General features: G+C 37.4%; 1 protein-coding gene across 1 annotated transcript in view; it reads right to left on the bottom strand.

Moving 5' to 3' along the window:
- LOC126354168 (DDB1- and CUL4-associated factor 1-like) overlaps positions 1 to 26,411 on the bottom strand; it is a 220,311-nt gene that overhangs the window by 37,389 nt on the left and 156,511 nt on the right. The window contains exons 12-21 of the mRNA XM_050003600.1: positions 23,044 to 23,182; positions 19,456 to 19,662; positions 17,897 to 18,063; positions 15,919 to 16,156; positions 15,655 to 15,777; positions 12,892 to 13,045; positions 6,331 to 6,476; positions 2,977 to 3,189; positions 2,494 to 2,648; positions 2,164 to 2,412 (exon numbers count right to left, since the gene is read on the bottom strand). Coding sequence (XP_049859557.1) covers positions 2,164 to 2,412; positions 2,494 to 2,648; positions 2,977 to 3,189; positions 6,331 to 6,476; positions 12,892 to 13,045; positions 15,655 to 15,777; positions 15,919 to 16,156; positions 17,897 to 18,063; positions 19,456 to 19,662; positions 23,044 to 23,182 — 1,791 coding nt within the window. The remainder of the gene's footprint in view (positions 1 to 2,163; positions 2,413 to 2,493; positions 2,649 to 2,976; positions 3,190 to 6,330; positions 6,477 to 12,891; positions 13,046 to 15,654; positions 15,778 to 15,918; positions 16,157 to 17,896; positions 18,064 to 19,455; positions 19,663 to 23,043; positions 23,183 to 26,411) is intronic.

The following is a 26,411-nucleotide window of genomic DNA, read 5'->3' as shown; positions in this document are numbered from 1 at the left end:
GTGACGGATGAACGTGCTGGAAAGGTAGGGCGACCGCGTACGGCAAACACAGAGGGCAACGCGCAGCTAGTGCAGCAGGTGATCTAACAGCGGCCTCGGGTTTCCGTTCGCCGTGTTGCTGCTGCGGTCCAAATAACGCCAACGTCCACGTGTCGTCTCATGCGCCAGAGTTTACACCTCTATCCATACAAAATTCAAATGCGGCAACCCCTCAGCGCCGCTACCATTGCCGCACGAGAGACATTCGCTAACGATATAGTGCACAGGATTGATGACGGTGATATGCATGTGAGCAGCATTTGGTTTACTGACAAAGCTTATTTTTCCCTGGACGGCTTCGTCAATAAACAGAACTGGCGCATATGGGGAACCGAAAAGCCCCATGTTGCAGTCCCATCGTCCCTGCATCCTCAAGAAGTACTGGTCTGGGCCGCCATTTCTTCCAAAGGAATCATTGGCCCATTTTTCAGATTCGAAATGATTACTGCATCACGCTATCTGGACATTCTTCGTGAATTTGTGGCGGTACAAACTGCCTTAGACGACACTGCGAACACCTCGTGGTTTATGCAAGATGGTGCCCGGCCACATCGCACGGCCGACGTCTTTAATTTCCTGAATGAATATTTCAATGACCGTGTGATTGCTTTGAGCTATCTGAAACATACAGGAGGCGGCGTGGATTGGCCTCCCTATTCACCAGACATGAACCCCTGTGACTACTTTCTGTGGGAACACATGAAAGACCAGGTGTGCTGCCAGAATCCAGAAACAATTTAAGAGCTGAAGCAGTACATCTCATCTGCATGTGAAGCCATTCCGCCAGACATGTTGTCAAAGGTTTCGGGTAATTTCATTCAGAGACTACGCCATATTATTGCTACGCACGGTGGATATGTGGAAAATATCGTACTATAGAGTTTCCCAGACCGAGGCGCCATCTGTTGTTGACAATTGTAGCTACTGTAATTTCGAAAGCTTGTCTGCCTGAAAATGTACTGTTGTCTCAAGCATATTGCAACAAACGGTGTATTTCTATCGCTGCTCATTTAGTTTGTATTGCCGTTTCAAATATACTGGTCATTTTTGAAACATCCTGTATTTTCTTCTTGTCTTAACTGTTTATTGTCCATGTTTCACATCCATACATGGCTACACTCCATACAAATACTTTCTGAAAAGACTTCCTGATACTCAAATCTATATTTGATGTCAAAAAATTTCTATCTTTTAGAAATGCTTTTCTTGGCATTGCTAATTTACATCAGCCATCATCAGTTATTTTGCTGCCCACATAATAAAACTCATTTCCTAATCTAATTCCCTAAGCATCATCTGATTTAATTCAACTAAAATCCATTATTTAAAATTATATTTAACTAATTAATAAAATAATTGATATTAAAAGTTTAGACACTCACCATTTCAACTGCCTGTTTTCTTTTAATGCCTACAAGATTTTTTCTGTATCAGATAACACTTCACACTGACTAATTCAGTCACTAATTACAATTTTGAATAATTTATGATCAGAAAAAGTTTATATCAAGAAGGGTGCCATACTCATAAATAGTAGAGTTCAGGATACAGACACATAATAAGGTTCTATATAATTTTATGGTTAACCTTCAACATTTTTCATAAACCAGATAATAGTAAAGTCTTAAGTATATGCCAAAGAGTAAAATAGAACCTAGCGGATTTTTAAAACATTAAATAGTTTCAGTAATCCCATCATGTGCTTACACCTATCTTTAAATACTCACTCCTATCCAAAAATCAGCAGTCCACAACAGTATAACATTCGGATATCATCATCGTGTCGATTTGAGTGAGTGTTTGCACATAGCTAGACAGGGTATAATATGTCGTATATGTGGTAACACACTGTGTACAACAATCACTGTCCTTCAATTATGTTCAAAACCTGCAGTATCAAATCTATCTAAGGACAATCTCTTAGTGTGTAGTAGTAATATAGAAATTTATTTTTTTAATATGAAAGAACTAGCAAAAGTGAAAATCTCACAATATAAAGTCAAATTGATATAATTCATCTATAAGAACTGCTTATCAAGTACACATATCACTTATTCAGTTCTCCCCATGCATTACATTATTTGCCATCTCAACCAGTAGTACAGAATCTTAAGGTATACTCACACAAACAAATTAAACTGAGGACAAGGAACCATTGGGTTTTTACAAAGAGCATGCTGGTTGGTCAGATACTCTGTGATGATGGAATCCAGAGTAATGCTTGGCTCTGGGAGTGTACCGGAATTGTTTTTCAGGAGCTGATTTGCTGCCACAACAGCACTCTGCTCATAAGATATTTGCTTCTGCAAAGATCGAGTGGTGTTAGGTGTACTTGTATTAACAATGTTTCCCAGTTCACTTTTGTCACTTTTCCTGAAATTATATAAAATTGAATAAAATTGGTCAACAATTAATGCAACGTTTACAAAGAAACACACGCAAAACATATCTTACCTCGTACTAGCTAAATTAAGTTTGATGGGCTGTGTAACCAACGAATTTTGGCACGGTGGAATAGAAGATTTACTCGAAGATGCTGCACTGGTAGGTGTACTTTGTGAACGGTGATGAGAGACAGAGACGCCTGGAGAAAAGCTGGAAAGCCTTGGCTAGGAAAAAAGAAAAAAAATAGAACAATTATGTATAAGAACCTGACATATTTTAAATTTTAATTCAAGTAACAATAAGTGTGGCAAAAATTATACTCACTTAACCATAAACTGAAACAATCACTAATGTTCATAACAACAGAGGCAGTTACATATTCCACAACATTGCTTTCTCAGAATGTTGTGACAAAGCGCAGCTTTAAACACGTAAAAATTTGACAGAACACAACACTTATGGTGTATTCAGCATTTTCAGATATGGTGTAATAAAAACATACTCTTACAATGAAACTGATTTATCCACATACTCTTGGAACATATAACTTACCCTCAAGGGTCCCGGCGGTGTAGAACATACTCTGTATGGATTGGGAGGAAAGTTTGATGAAGGGCCAATTTTTAAGGGGGCTCCTGGGAGATTTGCTTCTCTATGTAGTATTGCAGCTGAGTCAGTCAGGCCTCTTGATAGTAAATGCTGATGTATGAGTTGATACAGCTGTTTGTCATTATACTGGATTCGAGTCTGTGCAACTACACTTGCCTGTGACAATTCGAAAATATACATTAACAGACTGAGTAACTATACAATGATCATACAAAGAATAGACACTTGAAAGGGAGGCAATGAGTCATTCAAGATCACAGATGCATGCCTGGGACCACTGCTGCAAACCGACACAGTGACATACACATTATATTCTTCCAGCTTTATGATCAACCTCGTCGCATTGAATCTTGCAACTATTATTTGGTGAATGTCATACACTCCCCAACATTAATGACGTTTATACATATATTTTCCTTAAATTTGTAAAATAAGCATATAAACATCAGAATGCACCAACCACCACAAAAGCTTATTTCAATACTGACAGACTCTCTTTTCTTTGTAGGGAAATGATAACAGAACTACGGCACTTGAAAACCAGTTTGCTAACAAATTTCATAAAATTATAGCTGCTTGGTGGATTTCCTTCAGCAAAGTGCATGGAAAGCCACCAAAATCTATTTACTTACCTATGTTTTGTCCATTAAACCTAGTTGACAATTTCCAGCAGCGAATACTATGTGTTTTATACAATTCTGTACAGAGAGTATTGGGAGTTTTATAGCGCAATTCCTTTTATTTCCTTTATAGAGCGAAGTAGTTCCTCTTTGTGTTTTAAAATAGAATGCCAATCAGGTGATACTTTAGGATCTATTTTCAAATAGACTTATACTCTCAACAGTAGAAGAAAACAAAACTAAAATCCGACATCAGACTCACTTTTTAAGAACGAAGAGAAGTAAAATACCATTACCAATCTCCAAAATTGATGTTCTAGAGCCAAAATAATGGCGTACTCACATGGAAATGTGCAGCAATAAAAGCAAAGAAAGCTACACAAGGTATTTGTAAAAAAAAAATTACACAGGTTGTTCTTAATTCTGCTGTTGGACTTTTTCAACTTGATTGCAAAACTAATGACATTAGACAAACACAGCAGAAAAACTTATGACTCAGATTTTTTGCTTATAGTGATGGAGAGGTTTATAGCTAAATCATTAGCAAGACACTAAAACACTGAAAACAAAATGATAGGTTATTTACAGTATTATCAACAATTCTGTAAGTTATAAGCTCTTGCTGCTCCATGGAATTCCATTGCTACTGTTGTCCCTCACTATTCTGTGCCACACTTTGATATATGACAAATCCTCATAAAGCCATATCATCGATTTTGATAGCAATGAGGCCTAGTTTTTCAAACTGTTCACACTAAGGTCATTGTTAACTTGAAGCATGACACTGCGAGAAAGTGTGCAGAGTACTGGAGTGTATTGGAATTAGGAAGGAAAGAGAGAGAGGGAGAGAGAGAGAGAGAGAGAGAGAGAGAGAGAGAGAGAGAGAGAGAGAGAGAGAACCAAAGCCTGAATATTCAATGCTGATTTACAAAACATGCAAGTACAAATATGGGTCCGTGCTTGCTTATATATTGGCTGTGTCTCGAAAATAAGAGTCATCAAGCACATTTTCTTTGGTGTTCTGACAAAGATTTGGAAGCTCCTTTTGCAATATTTGCAAGTTTGTTTCTGCAATGAGCAGATGGAATCAGACCAAGTAAATACTGCCCATCACATCTTTGATGCAATGCACAATGTCAACAGAAAGCGTCTCTCTGTTTCCTGTACCAAGGAAGATGATTTTTAAAATGGAGGTTAACATATCAGTTCCATAGAGCAATCCCACACTAGTCCAGAGCGACATTTATTTCACTGACATGTACTAACAGTGACAGTAAAATACGAAGAATAGACAGTTCTTCAACAGCAACTGCTACACGGTGGTAGCAGTCAACACGAGCCAGGACGGCACACAAGTCAATGCTGGAATACTGGTTATTCTTCATGTTTTTATTCCTTGTTGAGATATATCAATCAAACAAATATTGTACTAAGCTGATTTGTGACTGCTCTATGAAATGGGTATTTGAAATTACATTTTAAATGTAATTTTATTTGTTGTTTGGAGGTGAAAACAAATTGATGGCTTCCCCTGGCATTGGGAATTACAGCTACATGTCACAAAAACCAAATTGTAAATATCTGCATAAACACCAGGAGGAAATATACCCAACGATTCGTATTATCCACCCCATACAGTTCTTACTGTTAACAAAATGGTCATCGTCTTGTTAAAGCACGATACTGCAAAGCACTACTAAACTGCACATGGTGTGCCTGGAAAAGGACCCCCCGCCCCCACCACATACACACACAGAAAAATTAAAGAATCTATCTCAAGCAACAATCACATAATGGGAAGCAGGCTGTGGAGCTTGTGAATCCATGGACAAATATGAAGATCCCGAAGGTCAGCACGCATACCAAAGGCAGGCACAACTGAGCAATAAACATTACAACAACTAGATACACTTCTTCACCTTCCTTATGTTACTCCACAGCCATTTGTTTCGAAAACAGAATCTGAGAGATTTTTTATAAAATTACTCAGTACTTTTCATTTTGTCAGCTACCAGTTCAAATTCCCCCCACCATCTACCTCCCTGAGTGCCAGACAGTTCTATGAGTCTTTCAAAATTCTTTCACTTTTTCAATAAATTCAATTTCTCTGGGGATTCCTTATTTTTAAGACAACATTTGGCTGATGGCAAGAACAAAGTCATGCTGACCAAAAGACTGAACTACAAATTATGAAACACTTCCACTGGATACTTTTTGGAAGTGAAACGAAGGCCAGATCACTCTTAGTGCATAGTAGCTGAACAAAGGCTCTAGTTAGTTGCTTTTCTTTCATATATCCAACTCCACTTCCTCCTCCTGTGCTCTTTCATTCTTCCATATATTTCTGTACTGCCCATATACAAATCTGAACACAAGTCCCAGATCTGTTGGACTTGGCCTATTGATAAAAATAACTAAGATGCTGGAGTTGGCGCTCATGTGCATGAGGTGTGCTTGCTTATGTATATGAATGCTATGTGTTTCTCTTTTGCTGATGAAGACTATCGTCGAAAGCTTTGTGTAAGTGTTATTTAATTGTGTCTGTCTCAATGTAACGTGACTTCTTTACAGTAAGTAGCAATCCGTCTTTTCCTACATTGTTGGTACTTCTACCAGGAGTTTCCATTGTTTGATGTTGATAAGTGAAACAGAATATTTTAGTGCTGTGTATACATACCCTATGCATATTAGCAAGAGAAATCTCAAGCTCTGTACCAGAGGGCTTTGCTTTGCCTGAAACTCTTTCCATTAACTCAAGAGCATATTTCTGGAAAATAAAATGTTCTTGACGTTTATCTTGAAGAATTGGATCTCGCATCAATACTGGAAAGAGACAAGATTTTCTTTAATTTTTGTTACAAACCACTTATGTACAGTACAACACAAACATAATTTTTTCATTTCTCAAAAGAAAACAAAAACAATTAATTCAAAACGAGACTCATTTTCAGTTGAGACCATATATTTCCAGTTGGCACTGAAGAAAAATTTGCAACTAATCCCTTTCCCTTTCCAAAACAAAACAGTTTCTGTGAAAATTATTCATAAATAGCAGCTCTCAGTACAATGCTCCTGTGATGTTACAATAAAGTTAATCTTCATTGATCATATAACGTAATCTAGAACTAATTGCTACAGTTATCAGTGTGTGTAGATTAGCACTAGTTATGATTTACCACCAGCATATGTCACACAAGTAACCTGCAGTGGCTGCTTCTGCCTGTTTATATACAACTTGATTCAGTCCATGTTCTTGTTCGATGGGATTTGTGGAACACAATGTGTGAACGAATGAATAAATGAATGAATTACAGAAAATTGTGAATGAAAACACATAAAACACTGGTGTAATACCAGGGTTGACAGAGAAGTAATGCCTCCACCTTCGTAACTCTTCAACAGTTGGCAGCATTGGTATGCGGCAGGTACTGGCTTGTTCTGTAGCTCAAGGTGGCGGGAAGCCTTAGCATTGAACGGTTGTGTTGTTACAGTATAAAGCAGGCAACCCTGAGTAGACGGTTGGTCAATACGATTTAACTGATGTTCAGTCATTGAATTCTTGACAACAGAAGGTGTCACCCCAAAGGAGATTCTTTAGTGAGTGAAAGCAGTTTATGGTGATTGTGTTGATGTGACTTCTGTGCTATTTCATGCTCATAATGCGAGAGGAGTTCCTGGCAAACTTTCTTTTCAGGAGTCAGCATCTGGGGCACCCATCGTGCACAGATCTTCCGGTAGCCAAGTAACGCAATAATGTGACCCACACATTCTTGTGAAATGCCAATTGTCCTTGCAATTTCTCTCCGAGTGATACGATGACTGTCCAATCTGTCAACATTTTGCTTGTGAAACTCGGTGGTTGCTGTCACAGGATGTCCAACCCTTCGTTTGTCACGCAGGTCAGATGTTTCCGCCTCAACATCTTTAAACTTATTTGCCCAACAAAGCACAGTACTCACATCAACACAATCACCATAAACTGATTTCATTCTCTGATGAATATCCTTTGGGGAGACACCTTCTCCTATCAAGAAATCAATGACAGCATTTTGCTTAAATCGCATTGACCAACAGTCTGCGTAGGGTTCCATACTTTTCACTCTAACACCATAACCGTTCAATGCTAAGGCTTCCAGGCAACTGGAGCTGTAGAGAAGAGGCTACAGAACACGCCAGTACCTGCCGCATACCAATGCTGCCAACTGTTGAAGAGTTACGAAGGTGGAGACATTACTTTTCAGTCAACCCTCATAGTTTACAGTACTTATTTTTTAATCTTACAAACTGGTTATGGCTGTTATGCCGTTTATCAGGTATAAATATAAACCTGATGATGGTATTGGCATTAACAATCAAAAATGGTTAAAATCACAAGAATTGTGGAATATTACACCAATGTCATGCATGTTTTCATCTATGAGGTACTCAAATAAAACTGACAGAACAGAAAATCAATGTAACTAGAGAAAAGTGTGAAATGCACATTGGTATATTTTAAAATCTTGTAGTCAGTAATTATAATTTGAAGTAAATCGCAATGACATATTCCTCTCAAACTCTATTAAAATCTCATAATTGCCCATATCAGCCTATGTGCACTCATATAAATTATTTTGGGTTCTAAGATGAATGAGCATTATTAACAATTAAATGATATTAAATCTTGGCAGAACATGGTAACAACTGTAAAAAGGAAACACTATAAAATATTCTGCAAAATTATATTTTTTTGGCCACAAACCAACTTTCACCTTTTCAGGCCATTGTCAGGTGAGAACTGATGAATAATTTTTAGTTACACAATATACTACTAAATGTATCTCCACGTAAAAATGTCTTTTCCTTTTTTAGTGAAGTGAAACTAGATCTGTAGGACAAAATTGTAATACTTTCTCATGTAAACACTATCCATGCCATAATTTTTGTATCTTATGTGTTTTCTACATAAATAATATGTATTAAATCACATGTCATTCTATCTGTGTATGTGACATTCAGATGATACCTGACAATGGCCTAAGAAGCCATGAGTTGGTGTGAAAATAAATATATTTTTACGGAACATTATCAAGCATTTGGTGTTTAATATTGTTGTTACACACTGACAGAAAATCCATTTAATGTTAACTATTAAATGTGCAATAGTTATACAAACAGTAAAACTGAACTTATTAAAACTGAACTTATTATCCAGGAAGTATTTGATAATATGCCTCATAGATGGGGCACAGCATGTCAGTGTTTTGGTTGTGTACTCTCCTAGCATTTGATTCTTATGTAGTACAATGTATATTCTAATAAATATCAGATATAAAATTTTACATTTCAGTGTAAACATTATATTTTTAAATGGACAACACATGTGAGTGGGTAGTGTATATGAACAATGCCAATACCTTTGAATGAGGCTGTAACCTAAAACTGGATTACTGACAATATGTAAATGGTTTCAAATTAAATGAGTGTGCCACTGTAAAATTTCCATAACTTGACAACTGCAGGAACAAGACAGTGGTGGTGCTGTCTAATGAGTATAAGGGGGTAGGAAAAGACTGGATCAGAAGGGATGAGAATAATAATGTGGAACAAGGAGAGGACAGCGATATGCTGGGAGTTGAAAGAGGAGGACTCAATGACTCTCAGCAGCAGAGACATAAGGTGTATTAATACTTATGATAATTATAAAAATGGTGGGATTAAGCCTGAGGAGAGGGGGGGGGGGGGGGGTTGCTGGAGGAACAGTCCCCATCTATACATTGCAGAGAAGCTACTTACCAGTAAAATGTGACCCCTCCCCTTCCTTTTCAGAACCATCCAAACCTTGAAAAACTTTACCATTACCATTTGCACTTTGCCAAACTTTAACATGCGGGATACTCTACCCAAATATCGCCTTCGTAGGTCACATTCCATCACAACCAACCTATATAGTTCTAGTCAATTGTTGCTCCCAGTTATGTGACACATGAGCCACATGAAAGACTTGTCTTACACACTTAGTCACCGCCTTTTGTAGCCATGTTGCAGGCCTTCCGTACTTAAGTACAGTGCTGTGTGAAAATAGCTCAATCATCTATCAAATGTGCTGCAACAATTGGTTTTCTTCTAAGCACTCAACAATGACAATTTCAAAAATATTCAAATGTAGAAATATGTGGATGACACTGACAGATGGCACCTCTGTGGACCTGTGATAACATAATGAATTGGCTCTGTTACTTGCATTAATGAATGCCTGTTATCTGTGAAAACCGCCTTCCCCAGCACTGTTGAACAACAATGTTGACCAATGGATGTCCCATCCCCACTCCAACAGATGTGTCAGTGACAGCAAGGCATATGACTAAGGATATTCCTTCACAGACTGCACAAGCATATCCCCTCCCCACCCTTGCAGTGCTCCTGAGCTGACAGAACTTTTAATGATATGCATTTTAAGTCAAAGCTGATCAAAATCAACACCCTGAGTCTTATCACCCCTAGTTCACACTTCTGTCCCATTGTGACCCTATCCAACACCCAACCAACCACCAACCTCTGCTTTCAACATTTTTTTCCATGAATATAAAGCTCGTGATCAAAGAAAAATGGCAATGAATACCTGACAGAAGGTCTGACTCTTCCACACACAGACTCTGCCATTTTGATCCCTTTCCAAAGATCCAGCATAACTTCCAGTTCCTTGGCCCATTCCAGAATCTCTCCCTCAATCCATCTCCCCCCTCATCCCAACTAAGTTTCCCATACCCACCTTCCACACATTCCTCAAATTCAATAAACCTAACCACCCAGGATGGTCCACTAATTGGTTATAGTGTTCTCACACAAGTTGATGTTCTTTTGGACCATCACCATCAATCCATTTCCTGCAACCTAAATTCCCACATCAAGGTCCTGAACCACTTTCTTCGTCACCTCTCAACAATCCCCACCCCGTTACCATCTGGATTCCTGCTTGTCATTGCTGGCACTACCTCTCTTTACACCAATATCTTCCTGTCCCATGATCTCCTTGTCAATGAACACTATCACTTCATATGTCCTGATGTCTCCAACCCACCTCCCCATTCCTTATACAACAGTATACTGATCGAAGTCATCCTTTTTGGGAAGACAATATACAATCAAATATGTGCCACAGTTAAGAAGCTCCATATGCCAATCATTTTGTAGGCCTTCCTAACAACCCACGTCCCAATCTCTTGTTTGGTTTCAGTTGATTGATGATATCTTCTTGATACAGACCAGGGTGAAGACTATCATCATTTCTCCACAGCCTTAATACCTTTCTTCCACCGATTTTTTGCATAAGTCTCCTGAATTAGCACACCAACTTTACAATGACTGCTCAAAAACGTCTGCACACATCAACATTACCTTCTTTTGATAGCTAACATCCCTTTCACATTAAAGTCTCTTCCATAAGTCTGGTCACCACAGACTGTGCAACTGTAATGACAATCAATCCCTTGTCCACTATGCTGAAGGTTTAAAGTAAGGTCTTCAGGCAGGAACTACCCTCCAAAACTAGCCTTCATACTGATTTCTTGTGCCATATCCACAAGTTCCCATAATTCACTGACATCCTCATGGACCGTCAACAAAAAACGAAACCAATTATTACCCAATATCACTCTGGACTGGAAAACCTTAACCTCATTCTTTGTCACCTATTTGTCTACCAATTGTTATGCCCAGCAATGAGAAACATCTTTCCCATCTGCCACAAGGTTGGTTTTGCCACCCACAAAAACTATGAAATATCCTTGTCCATCCTTATACCACACCAATTTCTTGCCATGTAGTTCAGACCCCTGCAGAAGACCCACATGCAATTACCTGTCATTTCTGCCCATCCAGCATGTCCTACTGCAATCCAGTAACAAGCATATTCTACTCTCTCAGAGGCAGGCTACCTGTGAAAGCAGTCACATAATTTACCAATTCTGTTGTAACTTTAGCACAGCATTTTATGTGCGCAGTGCCACACGTCGTCTCCATCTGAATGAACGGACACAGTTTAGCCTTGCCACAAGCAAAGTTTACCACACTATGCCAGAACATGCTCAATTTTAATGGTGGCTTCACAACCTGTGCCATCTAGATGCCCCTTAACAAGTTCTGCTCAGCAAAATGAGTCACTATTTATCACAGCCCATTTTCTTAGAACTCTTTGGAAGGAGTCCAAAGAGTGAAATAGGTCTTTAATTTGAGGTGGTTTGTTTATCTCCAGTTTTTTTAAAGATGAGAGTTACTACAAGACATATAAGTCTATAAGGAAATGTGCTCAATTGTAATTGACTGATTACAAAGATAACTTATAATATTCTGTTTGAATCACCATAATAGCCGTCAGAATTACTACTTTTTAGTAATCTGATTAACTGCATCGTCTCCTTAGGAGATTTTGCAACTAACATCTGTTGCTGGTGCCCACAGTGTCTACACAAGCTAATGTGATGTTCCATTTGTCAGTATTTGGTTGTTTACTGCAACTGTGAGGAATTAATAAGTGAATCTGGAGCTCAATGAGCTGACACTCAATTTTAACATGATATTATCTGGGCCTTCAACTTAATTTTGATTGCTGTTGCACTTTGCATCTGGTTAGTAACGTAAAAAATATTTTTACCGTAATCTTTTGAGTGTTTCATGTTCTGATCAAAGTGCAAGTGTATTGCCCATTTTAACAACAGACTGGAGAACTTAAAATGCTATCAACTCTTGACCCCAGCCTGTCCTCTGAATGAGGTACAACTCTCTTCTTAGCACAGGATATATCAGTACCTGGAGTTTATCCTTCCCTTGTCTATGCTTCTGTTCAATTTTAGCCTTGCTTGCTTAAGGTGAAAGTAAGAGAAAGTGTAATTGGCACATATGAAAAAAAAATTAATAATAATAATAATAATAATAATAATAATAATATTTTTAATGGCTACTTTGAAGGTTTGTTGGTTATTTGTAAATGACTTCTGTATTAATTACATTCAGAATAAAATAATTATTTATGTTCAGACAACTTTAGAATGTGCTGTGGTATTAACACCTGTATACTTTTGTAGCTTTCTGTTAACTTTAATACATCTTAAAAAAACTTGAAGTAGATTATTGTTGTTATTGTTTTCTTTAGAACTATAAAATGCCTGCTACAGTTTACAAAACAGTCTTCATATCTTTTGCACAAAGCAAGATATAATGAATGGAACAAGTTATTTACAACAACTTAAAAAATACCTACACTGCAACTGTCCGTTTGTAAAAAGAGGGAGTTTTCCAACTATTTGCCGGACTGTCTCACTTCTTGCCAGTCCTGCTAGAGCCTGACAGGCTAATGCACGAATAGAGTCAGCATCCGTTATTGGTGTTTTTACCATCATTAACTGTAACAAGACCTGTTAAGAACAAAAGTAACAAAAATTCAGTCGCACGTCTCTCAGTATACTGATGTATTGTTAATGAGGTCTACAAACTAAAATTCATTTTCCTTCAAAATTATCATCTTTTAAGTACTGGAGTTGTTGTATATGACCATTTAATGACAAGAACGCAATAATTTAAGAACCAGAAAAGCTACTCTCTCGTTACAATACAATGAAAATTGACCATTAAGCAACCATATAATTTATCTAACACAGGTAGTAAGTGCATGTGGCCAGCATTAATATGAGGTGCTACCCAAAAGTTTCCGGAATGTATGTATAGCTGGTGAAGTCTAGCTAATAAGACGAAATGCCACCTGGTGATAACTCGTACATCCACAGAGAGTTAGTGGCTCAAGAGGCTTTGTGCTAAGCGGTCACGTTTCGTTTTTATGTGCATTTCCCAATTTGCATGTGTTGTGTCTCTTGCATCAGAAAAATGTGTGTGCATAAACTTTAGTTTCAGACACATCACTACATAGATACATGACACACTGAAGCATGCACTGGGGGAAGACGCCTTATGTCACGATCAAACTTACGACCATTTTAAACTTTTTCAGAATGACAGATCATTATTTAACAATGATCCCCAATCAGGTTGGCCGTCAATCGACCTTACTCTTGAAAGTGTCACTGCTTTCAGAATACAGTGCTGGAAGATCAGAGTCAGACCATCTAGTTTGTACGCAATGTTGCGAAGCTGTGTTATGAAACATGTCAGAGGATTTCATCTGACAAAAGTGGTGCATAGACAATTGTTTCCTTTATCGTGACAATGCAAGGTCACACACTGCATTGATCATCCAGGAATTTCTGGCCAAAAAACAAAATGATTGTTGCTCCTCACCTTTGATATTCACCCAACCTGGCACCAAGTGACTAATTTTTATTACCCAGAATGAACGGTGAAACTGCTGGGAGCAGTGTATACACCCACAACAAGGCTACTTTGATGGTGATAAATGAGATCTAGGTAAAGTGAATTTTATTTATTGGAGTATTCTGGGAACTTTTGGGTAACATATCGTATTAATTTCCCTATGTTACAGTGTAACCGGGAGAGAGGGGGGGGGCACGCCCTGACTAATTAGTACAATATTTGACTTAATTTTACTGTACCAACACCAGAATCTTTTATAGATCAAAGTTGCTGCTAATATACTATTCCCTTAAACAATGCTTATGCAGTTAATTCTTCTTGATTCTGGTGATTCAGCTATACAAAAATTATGTCAGCATAAAAACGAAAAAAATCCAATGTTTTGTGAATGAAAACTTTTTAAATATTGATATACTGTAGTAGCAATTAGACTGCTATCTGTTGAAAAAATTGGATAAATGCAGTGATACTGAAATTATAGATCAAAGGATTTTACTGTTGTAAATAACTAGATGTAGTGACTGGGAGAGTGAAAGGGAGAGAGACAAAAGGAAGTATTTCAATGTTCCATTAATACTGAGGTCATTATACAGAAAGCATTACGTAAGTTGGTCAAAAATGAGGAAGGAATTTGGCCATGAATTTCTTGAATAAATTACTCCAGCAATAATGTGAAATGATTTGGAAGACCAAGGAAAACCTAAATCGTAATTGTCAAAACAGGTTCTGAATGTCGCTCATTGTTAAGAGTGAGTTCAGTGTTCTAACAAATATGCCATCTTTGTTAGTTTGATTAAGTCAGTCAATAAACGTATCTGAATTGAAGGATTGCAAGCTGCTTAAAAAACAACAACACATGTTTCAGATGAGCTCTCTCCATTCCATGCTGAGCATGGCTTTGTTGTTGCTGTACTCCCGGCCTAATGATGTTTGATGCTACCTGTGCTGAGAGATGGTGCTCTGATTTTCTTGGTGAAAAAATTTCATGTTTGCACATCTTTGCTCGACAAGGGACTGAATTTCTTTTTGTTATTCATCATAGTTACCTTGCTGCATCAAATTAAGTAAAGCACTACACAAAACTTTAAAAAGAGTTTGTACAGGTAAAAATGCATTGCATAAACTTTGCATATGGTTGATGTTAGCTCTTACATTGCTGCATATGAAATGTACACAACATTTCAAAATTGTATTTAAAAATCAAGAGGATGATAATATCTCATTTCATTCTCAAGTTATTGGCTTTTATATCTGGCCAACAGTCGTGCACAGCACAATGAACGGCATCCTTCTACATTGGGAATAATGAGGTCATAACAATTGTCATATTTCATATGTGGTTCATGACACTGAGACAAGGTTTCTCTGTAAATGACAAAAAGAGGCACATATGGTGTAAGATAAACACTCAAAACTTTTTTACTCAGTGAGATATGGAAGGAACATGTCTACCGCAGTGCGAGAATTGACAGAACGAGACACGTAAACACGTCAACAGCACTCAAGGAAAACCCACATGAGTTAACTCACCCACAGCAGTCAAAACGGATAAGGTGCCACTTGAGGAAAGAGGAAGAGCAGTTAAAATGTCACGACAACAATTTCCTTTATGAGGGAATGCTATTTATGTCATGACTTTGTTTGAGAGAGAGAGAGAGAGAGAGAGAGAGAGAGAGAGAGAGAGCATTGTGATGTTTACCATGATTCCATTATTTGATCGAACGCTTTCCCACACTTTGGCAATAAGTTCTTCACTGGTTCTGTAATTTGTCTTCTTTTTCCCTGAACCAGACACTGAATATCTGGCAATATTACCACCAACCTGAAATAATTACATAAGTCCATTACTTAATTACATTACAAGAAAGGTACACAAGAGAAGATACTAATTAATGAATACTTCCATTTCAGAATGAAATTTTCCAGGAATGCAAAAATGAGCACATTATTAAATGGCACTTACCCTATGGATGGGAGCACATACACAATTCACAATAAGCTTCAGAGCAGCTTTCTGCACCTCTGCATCAACAACTATTTCACCTTCAGCAGCTCCAAGAATTATATTTGTTCCAACAGTTATTGTGTCATCTGGTAGGTCAACACGGTCTCCTAACATCACCTGTACTCGTGGCATGACACTGCATATAGCGAGTGAATCAAGAGCACTACGGACCATTTCAGCAGTACCTGATGCTGCTCTAAAAACAATAAAAAAAACAACATTACAATCAAGGACATAAATGAATTTCATAAGTTGGCATTAAATTTGCTGCACAGAATTTTCTTCCATGGACATTAATTTTGTTTTATGGCAAAAAACATGTTTGGTGGAAGTGTGACCTATGTTCATATCTTTACACTGCGTTCTTTTTATGCGATATTTACACAGTTGTTTTGTACATTGTTATTATTGGAGACATGCATTATGCAGACAACTACATAAATGTGTCATTTCCCTCGTTCGCGGTTGTATATTAATTACATCCACAGAAAAGCAACTGAACTTTAAAACTCCTCGACTATTGAATCAAACTCCTGAAGCTATTTTTACCTTTAACAATAACATTTTGTGTTGGTGATAACTACCAGGTGTACTGGTATGAAATGAGCATTTTTTGTGTGAAAATGAAACACTAATTTTGAATTGAAAAGTAAAAACATTTTATTCAAAATACTGACCATTGCTTTCTATACATTTTGACTAACTTCCTGGCAATTTGTGGACACCACGCCAATAGAAATGCTCGTCTTTTGAAGCAAACCAATCACACACCCAATTTTCGACTTCTTCGTAGGAATCGAAGTGTTCCTCAGCCAATGTGTGTCCCATTGATGAAAACAAATGGTAGTTGGAAGGGGCCAAGTCTGGTGAATACGGCGGGTGGGGTAGCAGCTCCCAGCAAATTATTTTGATTGTATCCTGAACAAGTTTTGCTTTGTGTGCAGGTGCATTGTCGCATAAAAAAATTACTTTGCCATATCTTCTGGCCCATTCTGGTCTTTTTTCGATCAATGCATAGTTCAAATTGATCATATGTTGTCTGTAGCGACTAGTATTCACAGTTTCACCGGGTTTTGGAAGATCATGATACACCACACCTTTCTGATCCCACCAAACACAGAGCATTGTCTTCTTGCCGAATCGATCTGGTTTTGCAGTCGATGTTGATGGTTGTCCCAGATTAACACATGATTTTTCCCATTTAGGATTCTTAAAACAAATCCATTTTTCATCGTCAATAACAATTCGATGCAAAATTGATTTTCTTTCATGTCTTTGAAGCAAAATTTGACAAATGGTTTTTCGGTTTTCCATCTGTCTTTCATTCAATTTATGTGGCACCCATTTTTCACACTTCTGGATCTCTCCAATTGCTTTCAAACGGTCAGAAATTGTTTGTTGTGCAACATTTACCATTGCTGCCATTTGCTTCTGACTCAAAGTATCATCTTCATCCAATATTGCTTGCAATCCGGCGTCTTCGAACTTTTTTGGTGGTCTTCCACGTTCTTCATTTCTTACATCAAAATCATTATTTCTGAACTGTTGAAACCATCTTTTGTGTGTTGCTTCTGATAGAGCATGATCACCATATGCCTTTGTATCTTAATGCTCATTTCATACCAGTACACCTGGTACATATATTGTCTACATCAAATGAAAAGTACCTACAGTCACCACAATTGCTATAGATAATATTAACTTCAATAGCAGGAACAGAATTTTTATAATTAGCATAGTTAGTATTTGTAGTGGTAACTCAATACTGTTTCAAACAAACAAACAATCTGAAGAACTACAGAATTCTTCCAAAAACTCTTACGACACCATAAACTGGTGTACACACAAGGCTGAACAGGAATGGGAGGAAAAAAGAGGAGGAGGAGAAAGATAACATTCAGCACAATGGTAATCAAAAACATATCTTGAAACTCACCTGCCACCAGATGAATTCCATTCATATGCAAACGCAATAATTTGCAGCAGTAATGTTATTCCTCCCAAACGGATCAGTTCTTCAACAGGTTCCCAATGCGCCCGAAAAGGCATGTTTTCAAATAATAGCTGTACTTGCTCTTTAACTTCTTCAGGGTTTGTCTTCAACTGTGACAAAAAAGAATTTGAGAAATTAACTATCCAAATAAACCTTTGAAATGTAAAATTACATGAGGGATCTAGTTATCATATCTTTTATGTAATTTGACCAAAGGACTTCTTAGGGTGAGCAATGAACTCCACATAATGGAGGTTAACAGTAAAATAAGATGATTTTATCTGCAGTGGATCTTCAAATTAGTATTGCTTCACTTCACAGCCAAATACCCTTAAGAACATCTTTATGCTAAGATGCTGCACCTTCTCATATCTACACATCCAAATTACAATAAAAAACCAACACTGAACCAATACAACAACAAAAAACATAAATGAACTAAAAATATTTGTTATACAGATAAATAAAATCTGCACTGCAGGTGGCAGCAGCTAACACACGTACACATAAAATTGTTGGCTTTTGGAATTAGGGGTTCTTCCAGTAGTGGAGAAGAAAGTGTTTGAGAAAAGGACACTGAGAAGGCTTTAGCATACAGGAAAAGTCACCCAGCACCTCAGCTGATCGCAGACTTCCCAGACAATTCATTCCCTCCTGGCCCATGAATTGTGGATGAATTTTTCTGTATCCTGAAGCCTTAAATGTCTCCTGAAGCCTTAAATGTCTCCTCTCCTCCAACATTTTCCTCTCAGCCATAGGAAAGAGGGAACGTCTGATTCAAACAACTATGAATTTTATACCTTCCCATCTGATTATTGTATACTGAAACATTTGGTGAATTATTAATGAGCAAAGACATATGACACCTTCTTACTATAAAATACTCAAGCAACGAGGTTTCATTTATTTTTACTAGCAATACATGTCTGCATGGGTTTGCATATGAAATTATGCTACCTTGTCTTACATAAAAAAGAGTCCTTGCCTCTTTTGTCAACAATTTTTTTATTCACTAATGCGATTAATTTTCACAATCATTTCATTGGTAACAGGACTGATGAAATATTGCAGAATACAGAGATTATTTGTCCAACAAAAGCTTCAATGAATACTTATAAAAATTAGTAAAACTATTTTACAACATGTGATTGTAATATAAAAATGCATTCTAATTACATTCCAGTCTTAATGCACACATTTAGTTCAGTAAGCAGTACTAAGTAAATCATATGCTGTCATTCAACAATACTAAATAACTGCAAATAACTTTTTTTCCTGCAAAACTTAAAGTAGAGGATTGCTGAAATGCAGCTGCATAAACTGCTGTACAAAACACAAATTATGATGTGGCAAAGAATTGGGCAAAAATAAAATCTAACTTGTAACACAACTACTATAGTAGTCTCAGCTCTGTAAACTGTAACACACAAAAGATGTGCATGTAATCATAAAACCTCACTGTGCCCCAGAAAAGGTGATTATAGGAGCTGTGGAGCACTGACCTTTGCTGGGAGCTGTCCAAGTTCCATTTGTCCTCCAGACTCCCTGAGCTGATTTCTTCGCACACTTTCAGCTTTTATACATAAGTGAGCCTCTAAGTAACGCTTTAAAGCAACACAAACATGCCTCACAATTTGTCTTGCTGAATTCTCTTCATCTTCATTTAGTGTTGTTTCTTCTTCTACAGACAAGATAGGTTGAGTACTGATCTGCAAGTGAAAGGTATTCTATACATTCTGCAGAAATAGATAGATTTGCGTGTGTGTGTGTGTGTGTGTGTGTGTGTGTGTGTGTGTGTGTGTGTGTGTGTGTACGCATGCACATGTGTGAGCTGTGGTGTGGATGCACTTGTGAGGTACATGGGAGGGGCAGCATGTGTGTGTTGTGGTGATATTAAAGTGTGCAAAATGCTAATGGCACATCAGGCAAGTACAACAGATCTGCAATGTAAGAACAATTATTTTCTACTTTTTTTTTCAAACATAGCAAAAAGATAATACTAAAAACCCTTAGCAGTTATACTGGGAGTCTCCACAGGTGAATACTTATTACATCATACTTTTTTAGTGTTTCACACCTCAATCTGTAAAAAGAGAACCCTTATGGGATTGCTTTGTTGTCCGTCCATTTGTCTGTACATCTGTCCAATTATTAAGAACCCTTTTTCTATTCGACGAGTAGACATACTACGCTCAAATTTAAGTCACATATTAAAATCCATGGTCTCTTGGAGAAGTAACAATTTTAAGCTTTTATGTAAATTCATTCAAAAGATAAGACCATTTATGTCATATTTTTATACCTGAAAACTCATTCATCAAAATCTGTGATGTACTTCCCACTAACATATAATCATGAAATTTGTTCATAAGCAAGTTTTCGCAATACAAGTAAAGGAAAAACCCGAACTTGTTCATTTGTAGTCACACCATACGAAAAATATTTCTTTTGTCGTCTGTCATCCAACTTCAAACTTGATACTAACACATTCTTCAAAGTCTTGGAATCCCTTGGACAAATATCTTACCAGTATTAATGCTGATGTAAAAAAATCAGTGAATGAGCCATTTTTATTTACATAGGCATCTATATCAACCTTTCCACAAACCTTACAAATTCAGCTAATTGCATTTTAAATTGTATTGTGTACTTCAGACAGAATGCTCTTGTCATCATCAGGAAATTGTAATAAGGACAGGGGCTTTACGGGTACAAAAACTGCAATAAAACCAAAAATTTCACAGTGAAGATTGAAACAGCACAACTACTCATGTATTTACTTTGAGAGTCAATTCTAAGCTATGTTGCATTGCAATTAGGTTTTAGGAAAGAGTTATGCTAATTGAAAATAAGGATAACAAAATGTAATGCAGAGATGGATGTTACATTCAGAGTATACATGAAGAAAGATTAACATTATCTTTGGTCCAACCCAGTCTTCATAACAATTCGAGCTAATGACAACTAATGTCACAATCAGCACAACAGTGATGTTGCCTTTAAACAAAGGAAGCAGTTTGTAAATAGATACATTGCAGAAATTGACATCTGCAAGGGAATAGTTGTGATACCAACAAAAATTAAGATCACATGTGCAAATTAAGGATATAACTTCGATTTATGCATGGAATGTTGATGAAAGATGCAGTGATCAATGTAAAAATGGACAATGAGAACTTTAAAACAAATAAGTTGCAAGCACTGGGTTTTCAGAGTACTCCGCGCAAGCTGTTTGTCATGTGACATCATCAATAATGCTAACATAATGGGTACAACACTGTTGTGATTAGTTGCACAACTATGACGAAGCACAGTCTGCTAGTGTTTAAGAACCATATAATACCACAACACTTAACAAGACTACTACGCTTTTCACAACACAGGAAAATGACATAGTCCTCATTGTAATTTCCCTGCACGCAGACCCATTGTGTAACTGACAAAAGACATAAAATTTAGAAATATCTGAAGAAAGATATTTGCTTCTTCATTCTTAAGAAAGACAATGACAAAAAGTTGTTTTCTGAAAAACTCTCTCAATGGTAAGATAACGTCACTTAAAAGCAATTGTGGTCACCAAACTTTAGATAGCAACCCACAACGCAATCTTATTTCTGTACCACATTATTTGGATAAATGTGGTGTAAAGTTTGCTTCAGAATCCAACAATTTAAAACTCCAACAGCAATGGCTACAGTCTTCTTGACAAGTTATTCCTACTAATAAAGGCAAATGCCCCACGAAAGTAAACTAAATTCAGAAAACACAAAAAAGCTTTTCAACTACTTGTACAGCAATGATTTAACACACAGGGAAACTAGAAAATGTCTCGAATCATGTAAGACGCTGGCTATTATAGCCAAAATTTTCTTCACTGCCACCGATCCACTTAACCAATGATGTGCAACTGTGAGGCAATCATATGATTTTCACATTCCCTTTCCCTCTCACAGCAAGAGCAATGATAGCTCATAGTTAAAAAATGGGAACCCCTGCAAATTAATTCAGCCATCATTTAGCAGACAAATGGAGAAATCCGTAATTGCAACATTTTGCTATCTTTCTCAACACACTGCAAGCTGGTAGTTATACACTGAAGTGACAAAAGGTATGGGATAGCAATATGCACATGTGCAGATGGCAGTAGTATCACATACACAAGGTATAAAAGGGCAGTGCATTTGTGCAGCTCTTATTTGTACTCAGGAGATTCGTATAAAAAGGTTTCCAACATGATTATGGCTGCATGCATGCCAGGAATTAACCGACTTTAAATCTGGAATAGTAGTTGGAGCTAGAAGCGTGAGACATTCCATTTCAGAAATCATTAGGGAATTCAAAATTCCAAGATCCACAGTGCCAAGGAAACCACATTTCAGGCAGTAACTCTCACCACTGAGAACGTGGCGGCTAATAGTCTTCATTTCATGAGTGAGGAAAGAGGCATTTGCGTAGTTATCAATTCTAACAGACAAGCAAAACTGTGAAATAACCGCAGAAATCAATGTGGGGTGTTACTGGGTCTTCTGGTCCAACTGAACTGATCATTGACTGGAAATGGTTATGTTGGGCTACTCAGAGACCATCTGCAGTCCTGCATGGATTTCACGTTCCCAAACATGTCATTGGGACACTACTGTTTCAGATTGGTATGACGAACATTTTGGACAATTTGTGCAAATGATCCAGTCACCTGGATTGCCCAATATGAATTCCATCGAACATTTATGGAACATAATCAAGAGGTCAGTTTGTGCACAAAATCTCGCAACAGCAACACTTTTGTAATTATTGACGCCTATAGAGACAGCTTGGCTCAGTATTTCTGCAGGGGGCTTCCTGTGACCTGCTGACTTCATGCCACGTCAAGTTGCTGCACTGCACTGGGCAAAAGGCGAATGCAATATCAGGAAATATTCCACGACTTTTGTCACCTCAGTGTATAAATTTAGCTTTTTCTACAGTGCACTGTTTCATGTCGTTTTCTGCCTTCCTGCTTTAAAAATATTAAGTACATCAAACAAAATGACTAATAAAATCACTGCCTGATACAGACGGAAATAATAGAAAGTTTGATCAAAAATACTTGCCAAGTTATATAATTTTCGGAGACCATCTTGTGCATCAAATTCCATGAGAATTACTCGAAACTGAAATGATAGCCCAAAAAACATTGTTGCATGACATCTTCCTGAATCATGAGAACACTCGAGCAACCACAGCGAGTACCTGAAAGAAACGTATGTCAAAAATAAATTATTAAAAGTTACTCAAATCAACAAATGCACAAATTTTCATTCTATAATAGAAAAAAGGCAGAACTTTTAGCGACCATAGACTAGGAGTACTAAGAAACTATGCAACAATAATGCTTAACACAGCAGCCTAAACACTGCCCACTTCGTACTTTCCTTAAGAGCATGCACACCTCCAAGATTTTGTTCAGGTGATTAATCTATCTATTTATTTACTGTTTTCTTTCAGCCCACTTTTCCATTCTCTACATTATTTCTAATTCCCAATGGTGAATCTTGACCGCTGAATCATTTTCAGTGGTATAATTCATGTTCAGGAATCTGAATTTCTTATACAAAGTTGTCTGTCTGGATCACAACTCTGTACACTTGCATCATGTTCACAGACTCCTATAATTCATACAGGTCAATGACAGCTAAGGTATATGTTCATTATTTATGTTCATAACAATGCAGTGAAGTTTGCATTAAAACTTGTTCCCGAATTACAAAAACATATTCAACTACTGGGAGAGTTACAAAACATTTACATACAGCTTGTCAATTTCAGTTCATAAGCCTGATGCAGGAAGATGGAAAAAATGACAGCAAAATAAATGAGTGGTGGAGAAACCAGAAGCATTTTGGAAGTGTGTCAGAAGCCTGAAATCGAGCAAGGATGTACCCCAAACCAGTAAAAAGATTATATACCAGTCACACTATGTCCAGAACCTGACATATGCATCAGAAACCTGGGTTATGAATGGAAGAGAGAAAAGCAAAGTACGAGTCAGTGAGATGAAATTCTTGAGGAATAATATTGGAGTGACAAAGATAGACAGGTTAAGAAATGAGAGGATCAGAGAGTTAATGAAGGTGGAACCATTACAGGAGGAGATAGATAAATTAAGGCTGAGATGGTATGGACACGTTAAGAGAATGTTGGAGAAGAGGATACCCAAGATGATACATGAGATGAAACTAGAAGGAAAGAGACCAAGAGAAGGACTGAGAGACAGATGGCTGAAAGGAGTGGAGGAAAGCATCCAGAAGAAAGGAGAAGACTGGACTAGGGTGAAGACGGAGAGATGGTGGCAAGACAGAAGACAATGGAGAGACTTATGCTCCATACATACCTTGCCAGAGGCTGCAAACTGCCCAAGATTATGATGATGAATATCAACTTATTACTTATCAGTAAATATTAAGACATTTTCCACTAATACAAAGGTCAAGATGATAACTGCACCAGGTATGGTCAACATACTAACTGCACCAGGTATCAAGTACTTCCAATCAAATTACTGTTAATTGTAACACAATAAAGTGCAATTAGCAGTACAACTCTGTTGATTGCTTTTGTTATTGTTGTTGTGGTCTTCAGTCCAGATACTGGTTTGATGCAACTCTCCATGCTACTCTATCCTGTGCAAGCTGCTTCATCTCTGAATGACTACTGCAACCTACATCCCTCTGAATCTCCTTAGTGTATTCATCTCTTAGTCTCCCTCTATGATTTGTACCCTCCACACTTCCACCCAATACTAAATTGGTGATTCCTTGATGCCTGTACCAACTGATCCCTTCTACTACTCAAGTTCATTAGTTACTTGATCTACTCATTTAATCTTTAGCATTCTTCTGTATCACCACATTTCAAAAGTTCTACTCTCTTCTTGTCTAAACTATTTATCGTCCACGTTTCACTTACATACCATGACTACACTCCATACAAATACTTTAAGAAAAGACCTCCTGACAACTAAATCTACACTGGATGTTAACAAATTTCTCTTCTTCAGAAACGCTTCCCTTGCCATAGCCAGTCTACATTTTATACCCTCTCTACTTCAACCATTGTCAGTTATTTTGCTCTCCAAATAGCAAAACTAATTTACTACTTTAAGCATCTCATTTCCTAATCTAATACCCTCAGCGTCACCCTATTTAATTTGACTACATTCCATTATTCTCGTTTTGATTTTGTCCTCCTTTTTATCCTCCTTTCAAGACACTGTCCATTCCATTCAACTGCTCTTCCAGGTCCTTTGCTGTCCGACAGAATTACAATGCCAATGACAAACCTCAAAGTTTTTACTTCTTCTCCATGGATTTTATTTCCTGCTCCAAACTTTTGTTTTGTTTCCTTTACTGCCTCCTCAATATACAAATTTAATAACATCAGGGATAGGCTACAGCACTGTGTCACTCCCTTCTCAACAATTGCTTCCCTTTCAAGCTCGATGAATCTTATAACTGCCATCTGGTTTCTGTACAAACTGTAAATAGCATTTTGCTCCCAGTATTTTTCCCTGTTGCCTTCAGAACTGGAAAGAGAGTATTCCAGTCAACATTGGCAAAAGCTTTGTCAAGTCTACAAATGATAGAAATGTAGTTTTGCCTTTCCTTAATCTATCTTCTAAGATAAGTTGTAGTGTCAGTATTGCCTCATGTGTTCCTACATTTCTAAGAAATCCAAACTTATCTTACCCAAGGTCAGCTTCTACCAGTTTTTCCATTTGTCTGTAAAAAATCGTGTTAGTATTTTGCAGCCATGACTTATTAAACTGATAGTTCGGTAATTTTCACACCTGTGAACACCAGCTTTCTTTGGGTTTGGAATTTTACATACTTCTTAAAAAGTCTAAGTGTCTTTCATTTGTATCATATATCTTGCTCATTAGATGGTGGAGCTTTAACTTGGCTGGCACTCCCAAAGCTATCAATAGTTCTAAAGGAATGTTGTCTACTCCTGGGGCCTTGTTTTGATCTTTCAGTGCTCCATCAAATTTTTCACGCAGTATCGTATCTTCCATTGCATCTTCATCGGTGCCCTCTTCCATTTCCGTAATATTACCCTCAACTACCTGCCCTCAACTACCTCACCCCTGTACAGACCCTCTATATACTCCTTCCACCATTCTGCTTTCCCTTCTTTGCTTAGAACTGGGTTTCCATCTGAGCTCTTGATATTCATACAAGTGATTCTCTTTCTCCAAAGGTCTTTTTCATTTTGCTGTAGGAAGAACCTATGTTACCCCTATTGATATAGGTCTCTACATCCTTCCTTCATCCTCACATTTGTCCCCTAGCCATTCAAGCTTAGGCATTTTGCACTTCCTGTCGATCTCATTTTTGAGACGGGGATTCCTTTTCACCTGCTTCATTTACTGCATTTTTATATTTTCTTCTTCCATCAATTAAATTCAATATCTCTTCTGTTA

This window comes from Schistocerca gregaria, chromosome 1 (genome assembly GCF_023897955.1).
Source record: "Schistocerca gregaria isolate iqSchGreg1 chromosome 1, iqSchGreg1.2, whole genome shotgun sequence".
NCBI classification, from domain to species: domain Eukaryota; kingdom Metazoa; phylum Arthropoda; class Insecta; order Orthoptera; family Acrididae; genus Schistocerca; species Schistocerca gregaria.
This window is presented reverse-complemented; position numbering and strand designations above follow the sequence as displayed.